General features: G+C 36.8%; 1 protein-coding gene across 2 annotated transcripts in view; it reads right to left on the bottom strand.

Moving 5' to 3' along the window:
• LOC149808523 (uncharacterized) overlaps positions 1–12,582 on the bottom strand; it is a 126,732-nt gene that overhangs the window by 70,581 nt on the left and 43,569 nt on the right. Inside the window, exon 2 of one of the 2 annotated variants that reach the window (XM_089978417.1) lies at positions 1,971–2,056. The exons of the other annotated variant lie outside the window; for it this stretch is intronic. Within the exon in view, the coding sequence (XP_089834543.1) occupies positions 1,971–2,056 (86 nt within the window). The remainder of the gene's footprint in view (positions 1–1,970; positions 2,057–12,582) is intronic. 2 annotated transcript variants of the gene reach the window in all.

Below are 12,582 nucleotides of genomic sequence, written 5' to 3'. Positions count from 1 at the left end.
TCATTAAAATTTTGTTAAGGTAAAGTGGCTTGATGCAGAACTCCTGTTTACAGACACTGATTCGCTTGTGTACAAGATAAAATCTGATAGTTATTAAGAGTTTTATAATAACTGAGAACTGTTTGATCTTTCAAATTATCAAACAAAAAAAAAGAAGCAGATTCACTGTGATGATAATAAAAAGTTACAGGAAAATTTAAGGATGAGGCTGCTTTGAAAATTATAACAGAGTTCATCAGATTGCATAGTAAAATGTACTGTCAAAAACTAGTTCATAATAAAGTTAAAAAAGGAGATAAGGTATTAAAAAGAAATGTGGTAGGTAAGGTGATAGGATTCGATAATTATAAAGCTGTGTTAGACAGATTTTCTAGTTATCTTGAGATGATGACAATAAGATCAAATTGTCATAAAATTGAGACTGATGTTATTACAAATTCTGGTCTTTGTTGTTGTTGTTGTTCCTGTAGGGTTTAACGCCATTTTTCAGCACACGATAGGCTATACATGGTGGCCAGTATTAATGGTGGAGGAAGAACCCAGGAAAACCCTGAAAAGAACCACCGACCTACAAGAATCTACAGGCAAGTTTTCTCATATACCCACATTGGCCGAATCGGAGACTTGAACCCACACAGACAGAGGTGTCTGGTCTTTGTAATTTTCATGATAAAAGATGCTGCTCTGATGGGATCAATACATCTGTGTTAGATTATAAAAAGTCTGCTAGTGTTGATTTTAGCAAGGTGGATTTTTTAGATTGGTTATTACAATAAATCGCTAGCAATTCAAGTAAATTTTATGACAATGTTAGGTACAGTGATGCACAGAACACAAACTGCAAGCAGTTTAACTTTATGCGAAAATACAAACATAAATCGCTAGCGATTTCAACTAAAAACCGCAGCAGCAGAGTAAAACGGAGCGTTTCTAAGCCAACCCTATTTTGTATGATGATGATGATGATTCAATGATTAGTCCTCATGTGGTAAATCAATAATGTTGCATCAACAAAGTTGTTTTCGTATTGTTTTAGACTAATATGGGGGGCCTTGGAGGGGGGTAATCATGCTGTTGTCCTAATAAAAATAGGGGATGCAGGAGGCCATGGGTTCGATCCCCGGCCAAGTCATACCAAAAACTTACAAAAATGGTACTAACACCTGCCTCGTTTGGCACTCAGCATTAAAAGGCTAGTGTTAGGAATGGTCGGCCTGGTGTCAGGATAATGTGACTGGGTGGGACATCATGCTACATGTCTGTGGCATGATGCCCCAGTGCTAGACATCACTATAAACTGTCACAGTGCAGACATCATAGAGATATGACTGAAAAATTGTTAAAGCTACGTTAAAAATCCAAATCACACACATACACACAAAATAGGGTTTTGGCTGAGAAATCCCCTTATATTTTACTACTGTTGATTCATGTTTGACTGTACAGTTTTTTTATTCTGTTTTTTGTTGGTGTTAGGACTAGCTCGCAAAATAAACTGATTTCTACTATCCTGTTATAAAATAAAATATACTTGTCCAATTAATATTTTTTACAGCATTGAATGGTGGGGTTGGGGCAGGTAGTGCATCCTGCAAATTGAATCCAGCTGATATCAAATTCCTGTGTCTGTATGTGGTCATAGAACAGAAACCTATTCTTTATCACACAATTGACATGTTTTGCAATCACTGAAAAGTTATACTTGTGGCTATAGTATCATCATCACATCAAGTAAATTATTAAAACAGAACATATATTTTTTTGCTTGTTTTACCGCCTATCATTTTAGATTACATGCTATCCTAAATACTGACAATTTTGGGATATAAAAATTCATAATATACTAGTGTTATCTTTATTTTATTTCAGTGATGCATGTTCTTTACAATATTAGTCTTTCTTTTCTATTATCAACAAACAGGAATGATTGTAAGGAGAAGAAATCAACATACATGTACATGTATACAAACCTGCACATCTTGGAAAAACCAAAAGAATTACACATATAGCGATACAAGAAACTGGAATTTGTCTGGGTAGCAATTCTCCTCCAAGTCTGTAAATGAAAACAGTATTTATGATGATGCTGACGAGTACAGTATTATCATAATTACGAATTGAAATGTGGTTAGAATCCTCAGAATCTTTTTAAGGACACTAGCCAAATTAATGCAATTTGTTCTTTTCTCTAGTTTCTTCCATTAATTGACATGTATATGACGTACATGTAGTTCAGGTAACATCTCAAATAGCAGTAACCAATGATTGTTTTGGATCTGAAGTTATACAGAATTCTCATCTTTCTGTTCTTAATCACTTTCACTGCCTTATAGTCATCCTTCTAGTAAGGGCACTTCATCCCATATTTCTGAGACAGCTGTATTTGTACGGACTATAACAGAACACTTTGTCATGCTGATTATTGTACTAACATGGATTTTCTTGTTGGTCTCGCTGAGTTGCGTGACTGACTGACTCACCCTTACAACTAACAATTTGAAACAATGGTCAACCATCTCTACTCTGTACATTTTGTTTTTACCTGGTTAACCATAACTGACCGGTTCCCCACTTTCAATAGCAATCTTCCTTTTTGTTTCCTTCTTTCTTTCAGTAAATTCTCGCTAATAAAGTCATTAGCAAATGCCCTAAACATCTTGTAATTAGGGTCACAATCAATATCAATGATGCTGTATTACTGTAATAAAGCTTTCCACCATTCCTTTGGTTTCTGAAACTTGTGAATTGTTTATGCTGCTTTATACGGACGAGACTGAATGAGTTATTTTCCCTAATTTCCTCAAGGCTTTGGCTTTTGCTGCATACCATTATTAATGTGGTACATGGCTTAAATCATGTACACTCTCGTAGTAGATGCTTTACGTTTTGGTTGATTAAATTTGTTTTTGAATGAACAGAAGCATATGTTTCATGGACTGTCACATACCAGATGTATTCATGGTATTTGGGAAGGGGTGGGTGGAGTGCTACTTATCAGTTCGACGGGTTGGCTACTGACAGTGGGTCCATGTTTAAAGACTGGAGCTACAGTGGTCAGTTGTCCATAATTGGGCTTCGTTCCTCATCTCACTCCACTTTTTTCCTCATCTTTGACGTCTCCCAGTGCCTGGAAATGCCATTATTGCCAAATGGCGTGTTAGTTTCATCAAAAACTAGTAAGAGTGTTCTGCGTGTGACAACAGTTTTTAGGCTCTAGTTCGAAGTTAGTTCCTTGTCTGGAGCACTAATGACATCACACCGCCTATACAATCCAACACCCCATACACACTGTATCCAAAACGTCTTGTGTTAGCTTAAGAGTTTTAAAAAGAATATCAAATCTCATAAACATACAACTACACACCACATACACCATTCAACACCCCATACACACACTATCCAAATTGTCCTTTCTTTGCTTAGAGTTTTAAAACGAAATCAAAGCCCACAAACCTACTATCCATCACACAATAAAAAAGCTATCCATCACACCACCTATACCATCTGAATCCACATACACACAATATCCAAAGCACCCTGTGTTGTTGCAGTGTGTAAGAGCAGGAAACGAAATCTCACAAACATACAATTAAACACCACCTATACCATCCAACATTCCATACACCCACAATCCAATATATCTGGTCTTAGCTTACGAGTTTAAAAAAATAAAATCCAATCTCACAAAATTACTGTCCATCATTCCATCTACAGTATAAGCACCGAGTTTTTCGGGAAATCCACATTCCCATGGTAGACCTTAAATCCTTTTCACGATGAGTCCGGCATGAACATAACAACACGGTCCTCGTGGATTGCCCACACCATGGCTTGTGGTGGACGGATTCAGTTTTATTGCTCCAGTTAGAAGTCACTGCAATATAATTATGTAATCGTGGATATCCACTACGATGCATGGAACTTACCTGCTGGCTCACTGCAGTAGAGAGTGCAGTTGCTATTTTTAAGTTTAAGTATATTGTGAGAGATTACAGATTTCTGAGCTTAGAATGCTAAACAGTTAAGATGTTTCAACAACTATAAAAAGTATTTTATTATGAGAGTTGTTGTTGTTCTAGGGTTCAACGCCATTTTTCAGTACAAGATAGGCCATACATGGCGGCCAGTATAACTGGTGGAGGAAGAACCCTGGAAAACCCTGGAAGAACCACTGACCCACCAGAAGCCTTGGGCTCGAACCCACACAGACAGAGATGAGATGGCAGTGATCCATAATGGAGAGCGCTTTAGACCACTCAGCCAGTCGGGGCCGCTTATTATGAGAGAGACAGAGAAAAAGAGAGATTCTACTTTCAAACAAACAAAAAGGAAACATTGTGTCAGGCGACTTTATATGTATACAATAATTCCATTTGGAGTTTTGTCCACATTTACACATAAAGAAAGCATCTAAAAGATTTATTACATACTTGCGCTGACTAATTTTTTTTTGAGGCACGGTAATGAGCTTTGTAAAATATATTTAGTTGGGATGCCATTCGTATGCGTATGGCCCCCAAACCGTCCGTCCAATTAGCCTGCTCTGAAACATCTTTGTCACTGGCCTAGCAGCAGAGAGGGTGAACAGACCACTTAAGGGAGTGGTCACCCTTGTGTTTTACCAAAAAAATAGTGACCACTCATAGAGGTCAATTACCACGTCTACGATTATTGTTTGTCCCAAACAGAATTGTAGACGAGCCCTCTCTGCTGCTATCAGTCTTGGGAATCATCATCTGAATCATGGGAATCTTCATCTGAATCTTCGGAATTTGTTCTATGTTTCAAGTAATATTCAAGTTCTGATGGTGGTTTTTCTATTTTTGGATTTATGTTCTTTCTTTTTCTGTAATAGTTCATCAAACTTCTGTATCGATCTCCACCGCAATTTTTACAAATCTGATATAATCCTCTAACGCCGTTGTTACATCCAACACAACTTCGTGGACCAGCATGAGGATTTTTCTTTATAAGATAATTATGTTTCTTGCAATATTCTCCACGGCATTTTTTATTACATTTATCTGTTGTTCCTTGACGTAACCACGCACAGTTGTTCATTATATTAATGATATCTGTTTAATTTAATTTAATTTTATCATCACCCCTGTTACCCAAATATTTTATCAATACCCACACGATATCTTGTTCTTGGATCATGTAAATTTATTGTTATAAATCCATGCGGGGTAGGTTGCGCTCGTGAGAAGAAATTTTTGAATTTAATTATATCCATGTCACCACCACACCAAGTTTGATGAATATTTCGCAACGTGTGTGTGTCTACGCCATTAAACACAACTAAAATGTTGCAGTTGTCTCTGATCACCTTCGGAATTTGTGTATATCGTTGAGTAACATAGATCACGTCTGTATTTTTATGTCTACCTCGGGAAAATATTCTGGCTGGATTTGATTGTTTATCTAGCATCACATCGTCGTATACAACTAAATTATTAATAAATCCGTCTATGGAATCTACGGATGGTGCTTCATCAATATCGGTTATAAACTCTATAACATCATTATCCTCATCCAGTAATCGCGCGTTTTCATTGAAATCTTTAAGTACATCATAACATCGCTGATCATCAACGGATGGTGCTACTAAATACAACTTATCCCATTTCAACCATCTCATTATCAGATTAAGTAATAATTGCGTCTTACCCGATCCAGATGGTCCTATGATAATCATTCTGATGGAGTTCGGTAGCGCAGGATGATGCTTAACTGGCTCTCGTTGCCGAGTTGCTGAGAAATCAATTATATCCATATATATTATAACATGAATTTATATTGTTTACGCTGTAGAGTTAAAACTCCAACCACTGATTTAGCCACAGTTACAACAAAAAACAAAAAAATAGCGTACGGTGGAAAATGTTCTATATGCGGTAGAAAGAAATTTTCGTTTTTACCTAATAAGCGCGGTGGTGATATTGCTAATTTGATGTCAAAGTTTCCAGGTGCTCCATGGGCTAAATACAGTGGAGAAAAACATCTACCGGGATATAATTATTGCGGTCCTGGTACCAGACTTGATATCAGGCTCGATGATCAAGATCAACCAAAACCAGGCGAGGAACCAATAAACGCTATTGATCGAGCTTGTCATGCTCATGATGTAGCTTATAAAAGTCAAAATCTACAAGATAGGCATATTGCAGATGTAAAATTAATTCATTCATTAAATTCTATAAAAAATAAAAATATTAGAGAATCATTAGCTAATTGGTTAGTAAGATCCTCGATGAAAGGTAAATTAGCGATTGGGGCTGGTAATTAATAATGGAATCAATTTATTATTCACCGAGAGGATACTGGAGAGGCAAAGCAGCAATTGGTAAACTTGCTGATGCAGCGGCGGTTAAACATTCTACTGCTAAAACGTGGTTATCTAAACAAGCAATATGGCAAATTTATCTACCACGTCCTAAACAAATTCAGTACGCGTATTTCGATGTTAGTGTTCCTAATGAAGTTCATCAAGCTGATATTCTGTTTTTACCGCATGATACTGTGCGTGGAAAAACATACAAATACGCGCTAACCGTAGTTGATGTTGCAAGTAGATATAAAGAAGCAGAGCCGCTATCAGCGAAAACATCATCTGAAGTAGCCGATGCGTTTGAACGAATTTATCAACGAGGACTCGGACCACAAGGTGGTGGACCACAAGGTGGTCTGCGATGGCCACAGCTACTACAGGTTGATCCTGGCAAGGAATTTCTTGGTCCAGTATCATCGCTGATGAAACAACATAATACCAAAATACGACGAGGTCATACTGCAATTCACCGTGATCAAGCAATTGTTGAGCGATTTAATCGAACACTTGCTGAGCGGTTATTTGGATATCAATACGCGAGGGAATTTATTCAGGATAAAAGATCTCGCGAATGGGTTGCAAGATTACCAGGCGTGATAGCTACATTAAATAATGAGATCACACGAACAACCAACATGAAACCCACTAGCGCGGTCACAAAAAAAAATATACCAACACAACGAAAAGATGCTGGAAAACAAAAAATATTAGGTGATGTCACAGTCAGATATTTATATGAGCCTGGTGAACTTGAAGGTGGTAGCGCGAGAGCAACTGATCCTATTTGGAGTGTTACCACACACAAAATATCTACCGTGACAAGATCCACTGGAAGAAACGTAGGCGTTTCCAGACCTGCAATCTACAGATTAGATTCGGCCGCTCCTCAACGTGGATTTACACGTGAACAACTACAAATAATTGCCGCGGATACACAACTACCACCGCGATCACTCCGGTGATTTCGATCACTTAACTAGCGCCTCTACGTCGATTACACTCAAGACAGGTTAACATGGTATTTTCTCGTGTATGACCGCGACTATTATCTTTTCTATCTACGGTAAATTGTCTTGAATCATTACTCGAATATCGCCATAACATTATACAATTACAACATGCGCAATGATTGTTCTGCTGCTGTTTTAACTCAAAAATAAATTCAACATCAAGATCAAAGTCACGTTTATTTTTTTGGTCAGATTGTTTGTATCCGATTAATTTTTTTCTTATTATATCATCATCGATGATGTTAAATTTATCAACGATTTCAGGAATTATAATTCTACGTAATTGAGATATATTTCTGACCCTCGATACCGCCAAATAAACTAAATTTGACCACTCGATGCGATCGTCTACAATCCAGACTCGTGTGTCAGAAATAGTTAATCCCTGAGACGAGTGGATTGTCATAGCGTATCCCAACACCCATGGAGATTTGTCAGCGTGTATTGCATCTTCGACCACACTGATATCAACGGCGACAATATCATTTAATACGAGATTCTGTTTCCTTGACTCTGTCAAGGGTCCTGGAATATCAACATTAATATTCTGTTTTCGTGTATCTGATGGTCTATAACATAACGGAACGGGTAGTTCTGAATATTGTTCTTTATGCAGCTGAAATAACTGTTGTTGTAAAGCGTCTCTGATCATTTTTCTACTTGCTACGATCAAATCGTTGGGTCTCCATGAGTTCAAAAAATCACTCATTGATGTCTCTGAGATCACTCCACGTATTATTTCACACTGAATTTTGTTTGATTGTAATCTGATTAATTTTTTAAACTCCTTCAAATTTGCATCAAGAGCTCTATGATCATCATCTATTTCTTCATAATAATCAACGAAATTTTTTAACCAATCATGTGGAGATGGTCCAACAAAGGGCGGCGGTTGACCATGATCGCCACACATTATTATGGCGGTATTTTTCGTCAACAACCAATCAAGAAACGTTTTTAATGTATCCAATGAGACCGTACATATCTCATCCCAAATAATTATTTTAGGTATATATTTTTCTCCCATCCGTTCAGGAGTCCATGTATCTCCGCGCCACCGAAAGAAACTATGATACGTGCACGATTGTACTTGCCGCTGTTTCATCTCACGTGCAAGTCTATGTGTGGGTGTCAGCACGATTATATCTGAATTTCTAAAAACATTAATCGTTCGAGTTGTTTTGCCGCATCCACCAGGTCCATTGAGATATACTGTCTTATATCTAGTTATTGGATCACTCAACGATGGTGCTTTCGACATTTCTGATATTTTATTACCCTCACGATAAAAATCTCTCACTGGAACATCTGCTGATTCTACATAATTGTGTAATAGTTCCTTTTTTATTCTCCACGAACCCCATCGTTCATCATTACTTGTAAATTTCATAACAGGTTCTAAATATTTACTTGAAATATAAAATGAGTCTGTTGCGACTCTGACTGCGGTCTCAGGAAATCTATTAATCATCGATAATAAATTTATAGAAACATAAGCCAACATGGAAGATCTTAGATGAGTATATTGCGGGGATACGTCATTTATGTAACTAACGATCGTACCCAATTTTGTTCCGTCGGATAAATAAACACTTTCTCGATTTACAAACGTATTTTTCGCCGTTGTATCAGCGATTATAAAATCGTACTCGGCATCATCTAAAATTAATCGTGCGTGATGTCTTTTATACTCATATGCACCACCTTGAGTAAATTTACCTATAATTTTTCTACCGAGATCTTTTGCGGTTTTGAGTTTATTAGGAATATCATCTTCGGAAATATCCTTAAACTCGCTAATAACTTCAGAATCTGACATGGGCAACCAAACTTTGGTCTGTGCATGATATGATATAATTGCCTCACTGACCACCAACGATGTCAGTATCATACAATCTAGCATATATCGCAACAAAACTATAGGTGCCCAACGTTTTTCACAAAAATGTCTGCCAAACCAAACATAACAAATCTTGTGAAGATTTTCGTTAAACTCGAACGACTCAATACAGGCGAATCCAGTCAGATCAAAATCAGGTAATGGTCCATTAATTGCCACTCGCGTCATCTCGTTTGTAGGGTGACCAAATCTTTCAAAGTACGTAGAACAATCTCCGTATCCCAGAAAACTTCCTGGATAACATGCAACCATATCAACCGAAATAACATCATTGTAATTGTATTTGGTATTCCATAATCCGCCATGTCCGTATTCGACGCAACTTGCGCGTACGTCCTCGAGTAAATCAAATCGAGTTGGTTTCCATGAATTTCGTTCTCTGGCGAAATGAGCCGCAACAGATGGAACGGTAAAACAATTAGTTAGTAATTTGTCAGTATTTTCCGCGTGCTTGCACTGTAAAAACGTCGCAAGATTTTTCATCTCGTCATGGAGGGATTCTGTGCGATATATTTCACCGTTCGGTTTGACAAACTGATCAAATTCACCCTCCTCATTACTTTTAAATAACCATACCGATACAGGATCGGTTTTACTTATTTCGTTGATAAAATCAAACATACTATCTGCCCCAGAATTATCTGCCCCAGAATTATCTGGGGGGTAAAATCTAACAGTTCGATCACGTGGAAATATTGTTACCGCGTTAGTCCATGCGTGCGCGTTATGATCGATAATATTTATTGGAGCTCCTTTCGATTTATATTTCGACTGGTACAGTACTTCTCCCGTTATTGTCGCCACAGTTATTGGAAATTTTAATATTTTTCCTAACTCAGCAACATCTTTTATTGTAGCACCGGTATCCTTAACTGAATCAGCCCACGAGTTTATTTTTTCACGCCTTAAATCGGTTAATCCATTTCCACGCATCGCGTTTGTAAAGTGTTCTATTACTCGTTCAGCCACACAATTTAACCTTGAAAATTTCATCGGCGCTAGTTTATCAACGTTGGGTTTTTTATTTATCTCATAGATTCCATAAATAACCGCCGTTACAGGATACGCTCGTTCATAATACGGTTTGTCAATACCTGTCAGTAGACCCGGTCTGGAATTTTTACTTAATATGATAGTTTTATTATTGCCAAGGACAGGATCATATTTGTCACGGATAATCCAACTATCTGTTTCTGTTAATACAATAAATTTTACTCTGAAGAAATATTTTTGATTGCCCTCGTATTCAGCGATGTAGTTAATGATAGTTACCGCTCTCTTGTCGTTCATTGTAGCGTCCGTGACTTTGTCGACACTGACTTTGCCAGTGTTGCATATAATCTTGAACGTTGACCATGTATGAGATGCACCATCCGTGTAAAATTCTTTCTTGGCGTCGTGAATTTTCGAGATAAAACTTTTATTTTTCGGATCAACCAAATCTCGCACTGGCAAGTCAGAAGATAATCTGTCAAGGTTGAATTTATATTTAACAGGCCTAGTTTGGGATAATCTCTCAAACTCGTTCATATAATTAAAACAAATATTTAAATAAAGAAAATTATATATATATATATATACAATGTCTCAATGTAGATGGTTGATGATCGGCTCAGTAAATCGATGCAACAAATCCTGTAGAAAGGAATTTTGTTGGATGCACTCACAAAACATACGACGAGGAAGTCTAGGACCAATACCATGTCTACGGTGTGGTATTGGAGTGCGAGAAAAGACAGAATTATGTGGAAAGTGCGGCGGAAAACGGTTCAGAGAACTTAAAAGATATTATGACAAAAAAAATAATAGCGGTGAAAACGCTATAAAATCCGTGAGGGATTATATATCAAGATTTCAGACAAACAATGATTTAAACGTATAATATTATTATAATGGAGCAAAATATATTTGTCCCACATCCTGTCATAACAAACTATGAATCAAATATTAATGGTATCATCAGACACTGCAAGTTAAAGAGACAAGTTGGTTATATTACTAATCATGGTTATCTAATGTTCACATGCGGGGGGGGGGGGAAAGAAACATTATCTATGTCATAGATTTACGTATGAATGTTTCTTCGGAGTGATCAAAGACGGTCTTGTTATTGATCATATTGACGGGGATACTCAAAACAATAATTTATCCAATTTACAAGCTATCTCTCACAGCGAGAATAATACACGTGGAAATACAGGAAGATGTAAGACAATCGGAAAGAGGGCGGTAATTTCCTCAAACATAGAAACTGGCAAAGAAATTATGTTTCGTTCAATATCTTCTGCTGCGAAATATTTTGATATTCACCCGCATTCAGTACAAAAAGTAGCAGAAAATATGTATAAAACCACTTTCTCGAAAAAATATAAGCAGAAAATTATCTTTAAGTATCAATAACTATCATCACCACATTATTAACTATCATCACCACATTATTAACTATCATCACCACATTGAATTAATTTTTTTAATTTATGTCACAGTAGGTCCTCCATACACTACTGAATTTTTGATTATATAAGGGGAGATTACTTTGTAATATATAGTTTTCTTCGTAGATTTTTGGTTTTTTATGATCGTAATTAGTCAGTTTAACTAATTACATCGTAATTAATTACTCGTAGAAGTATTATTTATGTTTTTTAAATATTTCCCCATCATACAACATTACGAGAGATCATGATAATGTTATTGATCCGTAGGAAGCTGTGTGTGGGAACAGAAACCGTTGTCATGGTAATCGACCTGCAGGTGTGTGTTCATGCCACTGTTATTATTGATTCTCAGTCTGCTTAGGAAAACCGCTACAAATACAGAAACTGTTGTTATTGATTCTCAGTCTGCTTAGGAAAACCGCTACAAATACAGAAACTGTTATAAATACAGAAACTGTTATTATTCAGAAACTGTTATTATTCAGAAACTGTTATAAATACAGAAACTGTTATTATTCAGAAACTGTTATTATTCAGAAATTGTTATAAATACAGAAACCGCTACAAATACAGAAACTGTTATTATTCAGAAACTGTTATAAATACAGAAACTGTTACTATTCAGAAACTGTTATAAATACAGAAACTGTTATTATTCAGAAACCGCTGTTTAGTGTAAATATTGGTTCCTTAGCTATATAGCTAACTATATATTAACTTCCGAAACATATGTTCGTAACAATGTTTGATAGCTCGATCAGTATGGTATTGGACTATGACGCTCGCGGTCCAGGATCAAACCCCCATGGCTGACAATTTCTCGGTGGTGTACGCATAATTGCGATTTTTATAATAGTGGGGGGAACCGCAAAAACCCCCCCGCTCAGCAAAATTCCCAACCAC

Source organism: Sinohyriopsis cumingii, chromosome 1 (genome assembly GCF_028554795.1).
Source record: "Sinohyriopsis cumingii isolate HCF-2022 chromosome 1, ASM2855479v2, whole genome shotgun sequence".
NCBI lineage: Eukaryota > Metazoa > Mollusca > Bivalvia > Unionida > Unionidae > Sinohyriopsis > Sinohyriopsis cumingii.
The sequence above is the reverse complement of the archived record's forward strand: the minus strand, read 5'-3'. Positions and strand labels throughout refer to the sequence as shown.